General features: G+C 36.3%; 1 protein-coding gene across 1 annotated transcript; it reads right to left on the bottom strand.

Annotated features, from left to right (window-relative positions):
- Positions 1-10,888: 10,888 nt before the first annotated feature.
- amigo2.L (adhesion molecule with Ig-like domain 2 L homeolog) lies at positions 10,889-15,169 on the bottom strand. The gene is made up of 2 exons (XM_018252512.2): positions 14,641-15,169; positions 10,889-14,312 (listed from the first exon to the last, which is right to left on the bottom strand). The coding sequence occupies exon 2, from the start codon at positions 14,165-14,167 to the stop codon at positions 12,611-12,613; it is 1,557 nt and encodes a 518-aa protein (XP_018108001.1). The 5' UTR covers positions 14,168-14,312; positions 14,641-15,169; the 3' UTR covers positions 10,889-12,610.
- Between the last annotated feature and the right edge of the window lie 1,190 nt (positions 15,170-16,359).

Genomic DNA, 16,359 nt, shown 5'->3' with positions numbered 1-16,359 from the left:
ATCATGCTTCACAACTGGTTCATGCTCATTGGTGGCTGACCCAAGACCTATCTAACCCTGCTCTTTTGGCAGAGGCAGCCAGTGCCACCTCATTAGAAGCCCTGGCCAATCACTTATATAGGGGGGAGCGCTCTCTGTTTCCTTCTACTCCCTCCATGGTGTCAGTCATCAGGATTTTTGGGATCTACCTAAAACAAAAAAACAAAAAAAATGATTTCCTTTTTCTACTAATAATAATAGAAATACTACATTATAAGCATCATGAGGAAAATTACTATAACAAAATTGCAGTCAAAATATGTAGACATTGGACAATAACTTACAAAATATGCTGATTTCTCCTTAAATCTTAGTATTACTTTACTATACTTTACTATACTTTACTATAAATCAGATAGCTATATTGTAACTCATTATAAAAACCACAAAGGCCAGATGAGACTGCTTCAAAGAAGTTAAAATGCTTAATATACTTAATATACTTAAATGTTTTTTAGAGTCTCCTTTTCTCTGAAAAGTCCAAAGCGCTCATTTTACTGTCATCTCAGTACTCAGGAATTTGGTGGGATGGACCAGAGCAGAACATTGAAAATGGCAGAATACCCCCAACTCCTGTGATAATATACTCACAAAACATCACATTTAGATAGCACTGTTTATGGATTCACCTCATTGTGAGTGTCATAGAGCTATCAAATACTGTAACTGACAAAAACCATTAGTAGTCCGCAAGGGCCTGCTGTAGCTGTCAGGAAACTGTGCCAGGCTAAATAATGCTTCTCTGCACTTTCCCAAGCCCTGCACAATGACACAAAGGGGTGGAAACAGGACACGCTATCCAGGAGTCTTATGAAGCCTTCTGCTTTGGGATTTAACCTGGGCCAGCAGACAAGCAGCAATCATTGATCAGTGCAGGAGCTGTGCCATTAAAAAGACTTGTAAAGCCTCTTTTTCTCAAAAATGGCTTTAAAAAATTAAATAGCAGCAGTGCTCAGAGAAGGCTTTTAATCCTATTCCAATGCTATTGTAGTGATTCTTCTCTCTGTAGCAAAAGTACATGTAACATGAAAGCAGTATAGCTGAACTGAGTACATTAGAAGCAATATTTAGAACAAAGAGAACATACCAGTTGTGGTATTTCATCAAGCAACTTCAGCTAATTTAAAAAAACAGTTATAATATTAAAATATATTACCAAAGACGATACATGAAGAAAACATTTTTAAGGAGAGCTGCGCAAATCAATTGTGAAAAGTGAACATAGGAATATATATATATATATATATATATATATATCACTTGGAACATTAAAGGGGTTATTTTATAAAGTCTGAATGCAAAAACTAAAAAAAAAATGTTTTTTTATACCCTGAGGATGGAAAAAGTCTGAATCTGAAAATCTTCCATCTCAGATCTGCTGAAGTTGTATAAGTCAGTGTAAGCTTACCATTCGTCCCCATTTCAGGACTTCAGTCCCTGTTAGAAATCTCCCCGTGAAGCGTCCCCGTCTGTAGAAAGATCTTTAAAAAATCCCAGTGAAGCAGGCTCAAGCAGCTGATCCCTCTCCCCCCCTCCTCCCAGACGATCAGAGGCAGGCAGAGAATGCTGGTAAGTATCTGTTTATTTTATCTGTCTGTTCACTTAGTTTCACTCCCCCCACTGTTCCCTTATCAATGCTCTTTCATTACAAAGTTTTAGCTGCTTCACCTAATTTCTCCCATTGTGCCACCATTAACCCTTTCCTTACCTTTAATTAGCAATAGTACCTTTATGCCATCCTACTAAGAATTCTGGGGTATTGTACATGGAATTGCCTTTATGCCATCCTACTATGAATTCTGGAGGTATTGTACATGGAATTGCCTTTATGCCATCCTGTTATAAATTCTGGGGGTATTGTACATGGAATTGCCTTTATGCCATCCTACTAAGAATTCTGGGGTATTGTACATGGAATTGCCTTTATGCCATCCTACTATGAATTCTGGGGGTATTTTACATGGAATTGCCTTTATGTCATCCTACTATGAATTCTGGGGGTATTGTACATGGAATTGCCTTTATGCCATCCTACTATGAATTCTGGGGGTATTGTACATGGAATTTCCTTTATGCCATCCTACTATGAATTCTGGGGGTATTCTACATGGAATTGCCTTTATGCCATCCTGCTAAGAATTCTGGGGTTTTGTACATGGAAATTTCCTTTGTGCCATTCTGCAGTGAGTTCTGGAGGTATTATACACTGAATTGCCACTACGTTCATTAATATATTCACCGAGGGTGTATTTGTAAAATGGGAAGTGGTTAGTTGGTGTGTGTCCTACAAAGTGGGCGTGGTCTAAAAATGTTGCTGCGCGCGTGCTCCGCTATATTCTACCCTGTCCCCGGATTTCTTTCCAAAAATCTGGTCACCTTAATTCAGTGGGAGAGGTCACTATCTTAATTGGAAGTTTCTGTGGTCTGTGCTGGAATTAGCCCAAAAATCTGACTATTTAGGGCTTTTCAGAAAAAATATGAAAAATTCTGACTTTTCAGGAAAAAGCCTGAAAACATTGAGCAATTCTGGAAAAAATCCCAAAACAATCGTACAATTCGGATTTTTGCTCGATTTTATAGTTTTCCCTATCTGGTTAAATTGTGCTTTTTATTAAAAATAAGGTCAAATAGTGGATTCTAATTTGCTCTGACTTTTTTTTATAAAATTATGAGAAAAATTCAAATTTGGATAAATAACCCAGAAATGTGCTGATATTTTACATATTTACATTTTTTCTACAGTATTTAAAAGAGAAGAATTAGGGGCAGATTTATCAAGGGTCGAATTTTGAGTTTGAAAAACTTCAAAATTCTAATTCAAAAAGACCAACCGAAATTAAGTCAAAGTTTTTACGAATCGTATGAATCGAAGTGCATTCGATCGAATTTGAGTAATATATATGGTTTTCATATACAGAAAAATATATACAGAAAAATATATTGTAGAAGGGCAAGCCTTAAATCATTATTGTAAATAATGATCTGTGATGAATCTTTTCCAACTTGACACATGTAAACAAATGGATCAGTTGCATACAGTAGTTGGAAGAATGGCATGTCCTCTAGAGCAGTGCTGTCCAACTTCTGTGGTAACAAGGGCCAGAATTTTTCTGGCCTACATGATGGAGGGCCTTTAATGAAAGCCAGTGTTAACCACTCCCTGGTTTTTAAGACCATGTCCACATTCATTGTGATAGCCCACCAAAAACCCAAATGGTTGGTGCTCACTGCACGGATATCACTTATCACTCATATGTGAAACAAGTTAAGTCATATTAAGACATACCCATAAATCCATATCCCCAGCACATGATTAAACAAACCCCTACCAGGCTAAGGTTCCATAGGCAGACCAGGGCACACACTGGCAGAGTATGGCACACACATTGAGCATAGGGAATGCAGAGTATGGCACCCACGGACAGAGTATGGTACCTACAGACAGAGTATGGCACCCACAGAGTATTTTGCTCTAAAAACTGCTAAATAAACTAAGTATATAATTTATTCTTTGTGATTATTCACAGTGAAATAATTATTTGCCGGAAATATCTCTTTGTACCTATTTTTAATAAAATCATCGCACAATTTTAGTGTTCTTTTAATAGGCTTTGCTCTCTCGTACTCTAATCTAATGTCCAAATGGGAGTTTTTTAAATAGTTCTTACAAAATGAATGTCCCTGAATACACAAAGGTGATGTGTGTTGACTATTTTGCATGGCCTTTACATTGTGCAATATTTAGACCGACATGCTTTTATGGAAATACAATAATCTTCAAATGGCTCAAACTCAATCTGTTCTTCAAGTCCTCTTCAGACTTCATTTAACTACTTTTTTCCTGTAGGGCTTCCATATATGGAAAGAAAGTCATATAATCATCATGTAGTAGCGAGGTTATACTAGGGTTTATTAATGAATGTAAATGTTGACACTCTACTTTGACACACTCCACAAGTAAGAGTACTACTATTACATATTTTTACTTTAGCTTTTGTGTGATGCTGATTATATTGCTATTGGAGAGCCTAGGGGAGTCCTTTATTATTCCTTGAATGACTGATTCAAGGGGAAACTATTGATTCTAGGTGAAAGATCTTTTTATACTGAAGAACCAAGGAGTCCTGCAACCCCAGGTGTTGAATTGGCAATATTGTTTCAATCATAAAAAGACTTACCTTAACTTACCTTAACCTACCTTAGCCTTGTAGTCCAACCCAGAGCAAATTTGTAGATATTATTTGTTCAATGGAGTCTCAATGATCTGGGCAGATGTTGAATCATCTGGATGTAGCCATTTCTTTACCAGGTGAATACACCTTGGATCTTCCTGGAAGGTCAGTAGAAACAAATAAATTATGCACATGTTGTACACATGCAGTCATATTGACTACCTTGGCATCATGTTCATTTTGTTCATAGTAGATCTTTTAGGGTTCAGCAATTAGACATGGTGCATTCACCTACTGTTCTATTGGTTACCTCTCTCTGCAATCCATTCAAATTAGTACTGCTTTTATTGATGCATGGACCAGGGCCGCAGCACCCTGCAGTTTTTCAGCCACTGAATTGATTTATTGTAGATATAAACTAACATGATGGAGATTTATTTGAGGTTATTGTCCAAAGCAACGTTAGTGACCTCCATCTGATGTTTCTCATAAAGCATTCTGGAACATAGAAAAGCTTATTTAGGGTTTTTCCTGTAATATATATATATATATATATATATATATATATATATATATATATATATATATATATATATATATATATATATATATATATATATATATGAATGAATCTTACCCACTGGGCACTATCTTGATACTTTATTTTGGGGGATTGCTCAACCTGCTGGCTTCCCTCAATCTCTGACTTTTGGTCACTTGGTCAAAGCTCCCTCTGCTCCTTGCAGTTGCAGATAAAATATTTTGTTAATCTGCAAAATAACGAGAGATGAAATGGAGAAAACTACAACAAAAGCTAGTATGATAACAGAGCAGCACAATATTATAAGCATTGCATCTTGATAATATTTCAAAACATGAATTTACAAATGGCATATTTTCTGTCATTGTTTCTGGTAATGGCATGTTTTGAAAATAATTAATACTCCCCTTTTGACCTATATTGTATTCTGGTCATCCTATATTTATAAAGTGTGTGTTTTCAGTCTGCTTCTTGAGATTTTTCACATTGTTTGAAATACAGTATTTGTGACTGAAAATAAAATACTGAAAACAAGCACTGGATCATCTGAACTACAGTACCATCTGCATAAGAACTTTTCCCTTGGTATATCCTTAATTCTTTATCAAAGTCAAAAGCAAAGGTAAGGAGAACATAACAATAGGCATGCCCCAAGGAGATTTCTTTTTCAAACAGGTTGCTCCAAGTCAAAACCTATAAAACAGATAAAGTAATGTATTAATCCATACACTTACATCATTATGGCATTACTATTGCACAGCATTGAATACCTATTCTGTTGCATAAATACTTGCCATATATTTCTACACTATAGTTTCAAGCTGCATGCACACCAGATGTATAGATACATGGGCAACAGACATTATGACCATCTATCTTTTGTTCTCAATATTTGAGCAGAAAGACTAAATGAATTGCACAACAGGAAATGAAGAGGAGATGTGGTTTCTTTTCAGTTCCTCATGTGGTGATGCCAAATACACATACCAATATGGTGCAATAGCAGATAAAAAATCAACCAGGTCCAATCCACTAACCAACAAATATCCATAGTACAGGGATATCAGTCAGGACTGGCAGGCCATCATACACACAGATAAAATCATACACAATGTTTTTGTGTGTGCATGGCCGCCTTTAGAAAGAAAAAATAATATTAAGTAAGAAAAGTAGGGTAATACATATTAAAGAGTTAGTAAAAGGGTAGAGGAAAAACGTGGAAAGGTGAGCCTGTGGTATTGTTAGAGAACTGTGGCAGAGGTTCTCAGGGTTGGACTGGGGGGCCTGGGGCCCACTGGGGTTGTTGTCACAGGGCCCCCCTCCTGGTAGTCACCATGGCCCCCTCCTGAACCAGCCCCCATAAACTTTCTTTTATGGGGCAGCTGGGGGAGAAAATCTAGGCCAGCGGGAGCCCATGAGGGCTGGGGGCCCAGAAGGTTTTTTCCCGGGGTCTTGCCAGCCCAGTCTGACCCTGGAAGATCTCAAAGTAGGTGTAGAGAAATCTTATAATTAGTTTGAACCTCCACAATGGATTAAGCTATATCTGTTGCAGCCACTGGCTGCCATTAATGCGCCTGCTGTGTGTTATTAGTTGTATGGTTGTTTATTCTGAAAGGAAATATAATATAGTGGAGCCAGGGTTGTAATTTCTTTGTTGGAATAGTGTGTCTAATAGTGTCTAGTAGGCTTATGATTTGCTTTATTAGCTTTTGTGTAGAATGCCAGGGTGGTTGGAGATATGAGCAGGCACACATATATGAACACAGTCTACTTTGTATCCACAGCTACTCCAACATAATGTCAGAGTAAGGTGGTATGAGCAATTTAATTTACCTGGGGTTAAATGCCAACTATAGAATATTTTTTATGAATTTCTAGATGGTTCAGACATCTGGAACACTCTTGAGAAATGTCTCGTATCTAAAGCTATCGTTATGTTTTATTTAGTCTCCATTGGATCATTAGCTGTAGGTTGTTTAGTGTACTTATTTTAAAGTATAAAGGTTTTCCTGCACAGATTCAGCTGCTCTTGTTCGATCAGGTGTCTGGCAATTTGTACATGCACAAAAAGGTAATTCCCCATATGTAATAAAACTTTGCACAGGTGCAGTAACTCACAGCAACCAATACGATTTTTGCTTTTAAGCAGGTGACCAGTAAATGCTACCTGCTGATTGGTTACTAAAGTTTACAGCAACTGGGCAAACTGTGTATTTTATAGGGATGCACCGAATCCAGGATTTGGTTCGGGATCCGGCAAGGATTCTTCATTTTTCACCAGGATTTGGATTAGGCTCAATCATTCTGTCTGGTCGAATCCTAATTTGCATAAACAAATTAGGGTCAGGGAGGGAAATTGCATACCTTTTTGTCACAAAACAAGGAAGTAAAAATGTTTTCCCCTTCCCACTCCTAATTTGCATATGCAAATTAGGATTCGGATTCGGTTTGGTATTCAGCCAAATTTTTCACAAAGGATTCAGGGGTTCGGCCGAATCCAAAATAGTGGATTCGGTGCATCCCTAGTATTTTATTTTTTTACATTTTTACATGTACATGTACATATTTTTACATAGTACTTAATGAATCTCACCTCCCAACTATCAACTCATGTCTTCTATATATTAATATCCACTTTCTGGACTCAATATCTCAGTTTGAAATTGTCCTTGCGCTGCATGCATGTTACAGTATTAATACCTAATCTTTTAAGGAATGCTTTAAATTGCTTTTTAAGGGATGTAGGCAAGGCACAGTCCAAAGTCTGGAATACTGATCCACTAGGCAGTCATTCACATGCTGCAAACAAGTCCACCACTTACAGGCCTAGTATTGTATATTATGTATAAAATAAGTGAAAAAATTTAAAAGTTTAACTGGAATAATATAAAGACCATCAACTATCTAACAAAAGACCTGCTATCCAGAATGGGCAGGACCTAGTGGGGTTTCCAGATTAGATCTTTCTGTAATTTGGAACACCATGCCATTTAAGACTACAGTACCAAAAATTTATTTAAACATTAAATAAACTAAATAGGATATTTTAGTATGCTGTAGAATGGACATTTTTTAAAAAGTATTTGCTGTCTTCTTCTGACTCTTTACAACCTTTATATAGAGATCATTGATAGGTATAGACAAGGAGGGATTCCGCACTCCGAACTTGTAGGTTAAAAAGCAAAAATCTTTATTATGACCAGAGATAAAATACAGGCAGCATGGCTAGCTCGCTCGACGCGTTTTGGGCACAGCTGCCCTTGATCATGATTAAGGGCAGCTGTGCCCAAAATGCGTTGAGCGAGCTAGCGATGCTGCCTGTATTTTATCTCTGGACATAATAACATTTTTGCTCTTTAACCTACAAGTTCGGAGTGTGGAATCCCTCCTTGTCTATGCCTAAAAATCACACAGCGGGGGACGCTGCATGATTCCTGCACCCATCTGTGAACTCTGGTTGCCAAACAATGTGTACTTTCTACTGCAGTGAGTCTGAGTGGTGTCTCTTTAATATATCTGTAGAGATCATTGACCCCATCTAAAAAACAAATGTCCTGTAAAGCTACACATTTATTGTTACTGCTATTGTTAAGTACATTTTACTCATTTTTCTTTTCAGGTTCTCTCCTATTCTTATTCTAGTCTGTTATTCAAATCAGTGTATGATTGCTTGGGTAATTTGGACCCTTTCAACCAGATTGCTAAAATCGCAAACTGGAGAGCTGCTGCATAAAAAGCTAAATAACACAAAAACACATATAATAACAATGAAAACCAATTGCAAATAGTCTCAGAATATCATTCTCTACATCATAATAAAAGTTAACTCAATATATTAATATTATCTTAGTTAGAATCAAGTACTGTTTTATTATTACAGAGAAAAAATTAATTATTTGAAAAATATTTTTCAAAAAGGTTTTGATTCAAATGGGAGATGGCTATCCTTTGGAGTTTTCTTGATAACGATTTTCTGGATAATGGATCCTATACCTGCATTTCATATTAAGTAAAATAAGAAAATTGATCAACAGTCTCCATACTGTTGCAAAGCTCTGTCTGAATTAGGGAGAGACTGGGGGAAATTTTTATAAATAATTTTACTTTTCCTGTTTGGAGATTTTGGTATTATTGTAGTACACTTCTGTTGTCACGCTCTGTGTGAAACATCGAATAGATAAACCTTCTCAAATTACTGGTGCTTTAATTCTCTGTCAGCAAGACTAAAAAAATAGACAGTTAAAGCATTTAGGAGGAAGTGTAACAGCAGGAAAAAAGAAAAATCCAAAACTGAATAGCAACATTAAAACAAAACAATAAAGTGAATCATAAACACAAGCAAGGCAAGAACCATGTAGTTAGAACCATGCTTATTGTATGGCCTCTGAAGATGACTTTCAAAGCTTTATTAAAAGTGTCTATAAGTCTGGCCCACAGGCAACCTCTTCACTGCATTTCTTCTGCGCGGCCCTGCTATAGTTTTTGTATTGCAGCTGTTTTTTTAATGTATTTTTGGAAGAAAGATGTGTTTTACCAGAACCATGTGTTGAATAATTGATAAAACAAAGCTGATAATTTGATAATTTAAAAAGAAAAACAGCAGTCTGTTGCATGATAGAACCATTGCAGCCAATTTGCCCCCCCCCTCTCAATTTGACAATGCAAAGTGGAGTGGGCAGAAAGAATTTCAGCAGACAAAACCACTGGGACATTATCGTTATCAATAACCAGAGGCATGGAAAGGTAGCTAGATATTTTTGACTACTGGTGAGAGATGCAAGGAAATTCCAACAAATTACATTTGTTGTCAATCTCTTGCTGACAATAGCTCATGTGCTTTGGCCCACAGCAGGCTAAAGCCCAGTACAACCAAAAATAAACAAATTGCCATTATATACTTTGCAGATCCTGTATATGAACCAATTTTATACAAATCCTAGTTTTTATTACATTTTGCTTTCCTATCAGGTCTGCTGTGTTCAGCCATCTTTAATATTTATCTAAACAAAGCCCAACCATTGTTTTTAGTAATGCCTTGGATACTATATATTCCTGAACTGTCTCCTAAATTCCTATAATTTCAAATAAAACTATTATGCTTTAAAGAAATTCTTCAGGAATTTCTGAAGCTGAATGTTAAAATAACTAATTCAATAAAACATTTTACTTTCATTGCTAGCATTACTGCTAATCTCATACTTAGGATAAAAAGGATGTTTATTTACTGAACTAGTAACAAATTGAGATACATGGGGAAGAATAACCAGTTGTGAGAAAAGCAAATCCAGTTGTTCAAAATGGCTAAGAAAAGGTCTATACTATGCACAATTATTGATTATTTGGCATCTACTTAAAGAGCACCTTAAGCCCTCCCGCTGCTTGATCTCAAGCTACTGTACCGTACCAAATTCTAAATATCTGAAATGTTACCATTGAATGAGCACATCCTGCTTTAGGTCCTGCAACAGCTATACTGTATGTGTTCAGCACATGTAGTAATTCAGAGGTGCCCAGTTATAGAGAATGCCCAGTGTTTGTGTGATTGAAACTCTTTTGTGGGCATGTTTGACAATGAAGCTGCCAAAGAAATTTGGACTAATAAAAGTTTTAGGCTTATAAATTATTATGCATAAAGGCAGATCAATTAAAGCTGTGTTTAGTGAATTGTCTTTTGTTCCGCTTAAAGAAAAACAAAGAAATATGAACATTTTGCATTGGCTCATACCATTTTTTACATTTATATTGTGAAGGGAAAAACAATATGTTTGTAATACTCCCATCTCTGCCTCTACGTATAAGTGCATAGTTACTTGCCTCTGCCAAGATATTATTAACAAAAAGGATATCAATAGGAGTGCTGTTGCTCTCTAGGGAAATTTTAAAGCTTCCCTAAGACAAACACGCATTAAAGGACTATTTGGTTAAGGCAAAATTATATATCCTTTACTGACTATTGAATTGAAGATTAAGAAGAGAGAGTGCCTACTCATGAGCAACATATAAATATAACATGATTGATCTTGCTATTACATTCTAGCTCAAATTAAAGTATGGAAAAATGTAAATATATTATGAAAATCTTTTGATTTCAACTTGACAATAACACCAACAAACGATAACCATAAGTGCAAATACAATAGTTTAACAGTTTACTTTTATTTGCTAACATATTTCCTACTGAACAATCTAATGCCATGTCTTGTATTCTACTTTAACATTACTGATACTTTTTTTTGCTATCCATATTTCATTATGTTGCTTACAATACATTACTTTTTCATAAGAATAGAAAAAAAATAATAAAATATTCATAAAAGTGAAAATATTAAAATATAAATGTATTTGAAATGAATGTAAACTACATCTGACTGATGAATTGCTAATACTAATATATATAGATAAGATAAATTATGATAGAGAATATCCTGTTTTTAGCATCAGAACACCTTTGTCCAGGATTTCATGAGCAAAACATTCAAATTGATCACATTACAATATTTTTATGTGTACTGCCATACGCATAGCATCTCTCAGGAATAAATGCAAATATATTCAACAGTTCATAAATAGGAATATATAATAACGACAGGTGAAATTCCTTTCAACACATCTGACTAAACTATGCATTGTATTCTGAATGTTTGTATGTGATTAAAATGGGTTTTCGCAGTTAAAACAAATCCTTTTCCTGCCTGAAGGACTTACAGTCAAATCCATAATAAACACAATCATGACAATGTTGGCTTCTTTTACTTAGATCAGTGCAAGTCACCCCATAACAAAACAACCATATTTTAATTTTCTTGCTCTAGAGCATTATTGGTACTACAAAGCAAGAGACAGATTGGGCAAACCTCAGTTACAGGAAAGGTGGCAGCCCTGTTTGACAGTGACCTAAATATCTGCATGAACCTTTTTGTGGTTAAAAATGAACCATTGGCTTCAATACTGATTCCATGCTTCTATCTAAGTAAGTAATACCAACTAGCAGGACACCTTTTATTTAGAAAATCTATGCCACTGCTAATAATTGGACATTTGGTATAACCACTTGCACAGCAAATGATTTTTTAACCTGTGCAGACCAAAAAAGATAATTGTTATTATTAATTAAGAAAATAAACCCACCACTTGAGCTAGACACAAATTAGATAGTTAAGGCAGAGCTATGTCATTTAAAAAAAACCTCTTCTATATAGCTGCTAACATAGATGATAGGAAAAGTAATACCCATAGCCTTCAACCATTAGAACACTGAGTCATAACAGGTTTTTTAGATTTCTTGTAGGACACAGCTAATAATGTAAGTCTAATCTCTTCACAGCCAGCGAATACAATACATTGGTCTACAATGTGTCTCATTGTAATGAAATACATTAAATTCCCAAAGTGATCATTAGTTATATTAAGGTATGCCTAGTCATCCGTATGTGACATCTATAACATTTTTATACATAAGGTTAAGGGTTATATAAATTATATTAAAGACAGTACCATGTCCTATAGAGAAGTGCTGCTCAATTTTTAGGTAGGTTTTAGGTAGGTACTATGACAATAATTCCCAGAGTTAGAGAGTAAGAACTGGCCTCCCTACAACGGAAGGCTTTGTACGGTGTTGAAGAATCAGAGATGGCCAGAGAATACAAATTGCTACTGTAAAGGTAATTCCTGAATTAACCATATAGTATCTATGTGCTTGTTTAATTATATTACATTCATTTCCTCTTTCATTTCTTATGGTAACCCACCCAATGAATACATTTGATTATGTTTACTTTCAGAGATTGGGTACTGTTGCCTTTAGAATGCAAAGAGCCCATCCCTCCTGCAAGTTTAATGAGCAAAAGCAGGCAGATTGTTACACAGATGCAATGAAAGGAGCATCAGAGAAAACCGAACTGATAGAATCAGAGTCTGATTTTGAGCGTGTGGTCTTTAAGATGCTTTCTGCAGTGAGATTTTCTGTTTGGATTAGCCTTACTTTTCCATTCTGTCCTTGTTCTATCTCTTTGACTGGCTCTAAAAACACAACCCGCTTGCCAGTACTGGACTTGCGTTCATTTGGCAGATCATGCGATGGCGTGGTGCTTAAGATTGAGGAATGAGCACTGCTTTGATTGGGTTTCCTTTTCTTCTTTTTAGATTTACACCAACACCTACAGGGTGTGAGATAAAGGTACAGAAGCACCAGAACTATGCTGACCACACAAGCAGCAAGCGTAGTAAAAGCTGTGTTTAATGCTTCATGAGACTGAGATTTACTTGTTGTGAAATTGCTCACATTAATTCTAATGTCTATGGTTTCATTAAGCAGTCTTTTCTTGTTTATTGCAATGCATGAGTAAACACCAGAATCCCCTATTTGTGCATCTTCAATTTCTAAACTTCCATTGTAAAACACATGAAAATGATCATTTTTGATATCTGGTTCGAATGTTCTATTGTCAGGACTCACCCAGATGAACTGAGTGCCAGAATCAATTATTTTGCTGTCACAATGCACAACCAGCCTTTCTCCAACCTGAGCCTCATATAAAAAGCCAAAAGCATGGAAAGATTCATTCACAGTGTTCTCGGAGCAATTTAGAAAGCTATCTTGGATAAGCAGCAATTTGGTCTTGGGATCGGATGGCAACATACAACTATAATCATTTTTAAAATCCACTACAGGGCTGAAGTGTCTATGATACCAATAATTCAGCATTGAATTTAAAGCACAGTCACAGACAAAAGTGTTTTCATGAATGTATATTCCACTTAGTTGCCTGGCAGGAATTAAGCTAATTTGCTGGACAGGTACAACTTGCATTTTATTGTAAGACATGTCCAACAATACCAGTTCTGTAAGCTTGCTCCTCCCAACAAATAAATCCACTGGGAACTGTGTCATAACATTGCCGCTTAAATATAATTTCTGCAGTTTGTATAGTCCCCCAAAGGCACCAGAATCAATATGCGTGAGCTGATTGTTGTAAAGCAAAAGAACTTCCAGCAATTTTAGTTCTTGAAAAACAGGGTTGCTAAGTGTCCTCAGATTGTTTGATGATAAATCAAGGTACCTTACATTTGGAATGGTGGAGAAGCTTCCAGTAGAGATACTGCTAACAGTGTTATGGTTTAATATTAAAGTGTCCAATTTCTCAAGCAAAAATGGAAACCAGTCTGGGTCCAAAAATCCAATTTTATTGTAGCTTAAATCCAGTTTTCGGATAAATTTGAAATGTGTCCTGGGCACCACAGATAAGTTCTTGTTAGTGCAGCTCACTATGTCACTGGCACATATGCAAACTGGAGGACATGTCCCAGAAGCACCACCAAAGATGCTTATTAACAACAGCAATGCATATGCTGTATCTTTCCAGTTTGTTTGGTTAATTGTAAGTTTTGTTGACAAGTAATGACAATAGAGAGACATAATGACTTCCTCTCAGCCTCCTTCCAGCACTTGTTGCCACACAATATTCATGTATTAGAGTGGTTGAAATATTACAGGGGTCATCGGCAGCCCAACTGTAATCTAGAAGAATTATTCCTGCTTGATTGGCATTCACAGCAGGTTACTGGAAAACAGACATAGGGAATTTAATGCACGCATTCAACTCTAACGTGTATATTCCCATCCCAGTGACATCAGACATTGCTTTTTATAGCTTAGATATCTTGTAAATAAACCAGAAATCAAACACAATAATTTAAACTTAGTATAAAAAAAGAGAAAATGTTTTTAATTGAAAAAAAGCATATATGTGTATATATATATATATATATATATATATATATATATATATATATATATATATATATATATATAAATGTAGATATTATACAAGTGCAACAACACACAAAACACATACATCAAAAGTACACAAATCTATAATTATATCTTACTTGAATGAACTGGCCATTTGACACAAAGGTTTGTTAATCAGCAAGAATGTTAAGATATTGCTTTCTGTCCCTTCTTCATTGCTTTCTTGCCTTGCTTAAGGATGAGTTTTGCATCTTCCCAAGTTAACCAGGTCGAGAGGATAGAAACAGGTTTGCTTGCTGCGTGCTCAATCTTCCCGGTCTGATGATGATGATGGTTTCTTGCATGGAACAGACGGGAGGATTTGATCAGCTTTTGCCAGACCAGCCTCTGGTTACCTGTGTAATGTGATTGGTTGCCAGCAGCACACAGAGAAACACAAGCTGACGGATGAGGGCACAGACAGCCCAGATGCTGGCTGTGTCTACAGGCTGTACAGCCCATCCCCCTAGCTTGTATATTCCATACTTACTGATGATGTTGCTTCCGACCATCTCCTCTCTCCGCTTATGTTTTTTTTCCCTTTCACCGTTCACTTAAAATGTTTGCATATCGCAAGCAAAATGCTGTCTCCAAGTTACCCTGGGGAAGCATTGTTCAGACTTCAATTCTGCCAAGCGTGAAGAGCTCTGCTAGCTTAGATAGACATTATCATCATTACAGATCATATTCACCCCCTCCATTTTTCCACCTGAACTTGAAAGCATGTTCATTATTTAATAAGCATTTTTCTGTCATAGGAGACTTGGGGGGGGGGGAAACACAGCTTTCTAGCACTTAGTGACCACTGCCAAGGGACATCCTTGGCTTCATAGCAACAGAGCATTCCAAACACATTACCTTGGCACTGAAAGCACAGCTCTGATTAGATATCAAATGCCCTGTTTTATTCACATTAAATTCTGTACACACAACTTTGCAAAATGTTGGAGCACAAACAGATGCTGCTGTACTGAAACACAATAACAAATTTCCCCATATGTCTGCAAATAGCAGGGAAATGTAATAACAAAGCATAATTAACTCATTACCTACCAGGAGGTGTTGGATAGCACCAGGTTTAAACTATTATGTTCTCTCATTTAGTAAAAATAGCTGAAGGGCTATTTTTAAGGGTGTATTGAAATGTACATGGAAAATGACACACATTGTTAAATATTTTGGCTAACTTTAATTAATAAATAAATAGCATTATTTAAATGATTGATGTGTCTAGTATAGTTATAATGAGCAACCAGAGAACATATACTGAAACATCACAATCAGTAGAAATCAGTGCCATTTCAATGCAATCATGCTGCAATCAGTAAATCCCTTCCAGCTGTATACCTATAAGTGCTACACAATCAACAGCAGTGATGGCAAATTTGTCTCATTTGGATTTGCTGGAAAGTTTGCAAATTTCCCTACAAATTCACAAAACGACAAAAAATTCACGAAACATGGATATTGACGCCAACGTCAATTTGATGCGTGCCAATTTTTTTCAATCACATTAAGTCTATGGGCGTGCGTTTAATTGTCACCGGCTTCGATATTGTTGCAGTAATTCCGCAAATTTATCCGCCAGTGGCGAAACGCAGAAATTTGCCTCGATTTTGCGCCTGGCGAATAAATTCACCCATCACTAATCAACAGATTATTTGCTGTCAGAAAAGTGTAAATGGGTATAGAGAAGCAGAGAACTTCTTCAGGCAGTAAGGACAGGGTTGCCCTATGACTGCGATGCTGCACCCTGCACCCATGGGCAGATCTTTTTTTTATCCAGCATGATGTGCAAAGTGCAGCACTGCCCCTGC

The sequence above is a fragment of the Xenopus laevis genome, chromosome 3L, assembly GCF_017654675.1.
Source record: "Xenopus laevis strain J_2021 chromosome 3L, Xenopus_laevis_v10.1, whole genome shotgun sequence".
In the NCBI taxonomy this organism is placed as follows: domain Eukaryota; kingdom Metazoa; phylum Chordata; class Amphibia; order Anura; family Pipidae; genus Xenopus; species Xenopus laevis.
Note: the sequence above shows the minus strand (reverse complement) of the source record. Positions and strands in the feature narration are given on the sequence as shown.

Excerpts from the sequence above, each read along its gene's own strand:
- amigo2.L (XM_018252512.2), bottom strand. The coding sequence starts at position 14,167 with ATGTCTCTCTATTGTCATTACTTGTCAACAAAACTTACAATTAACCAA.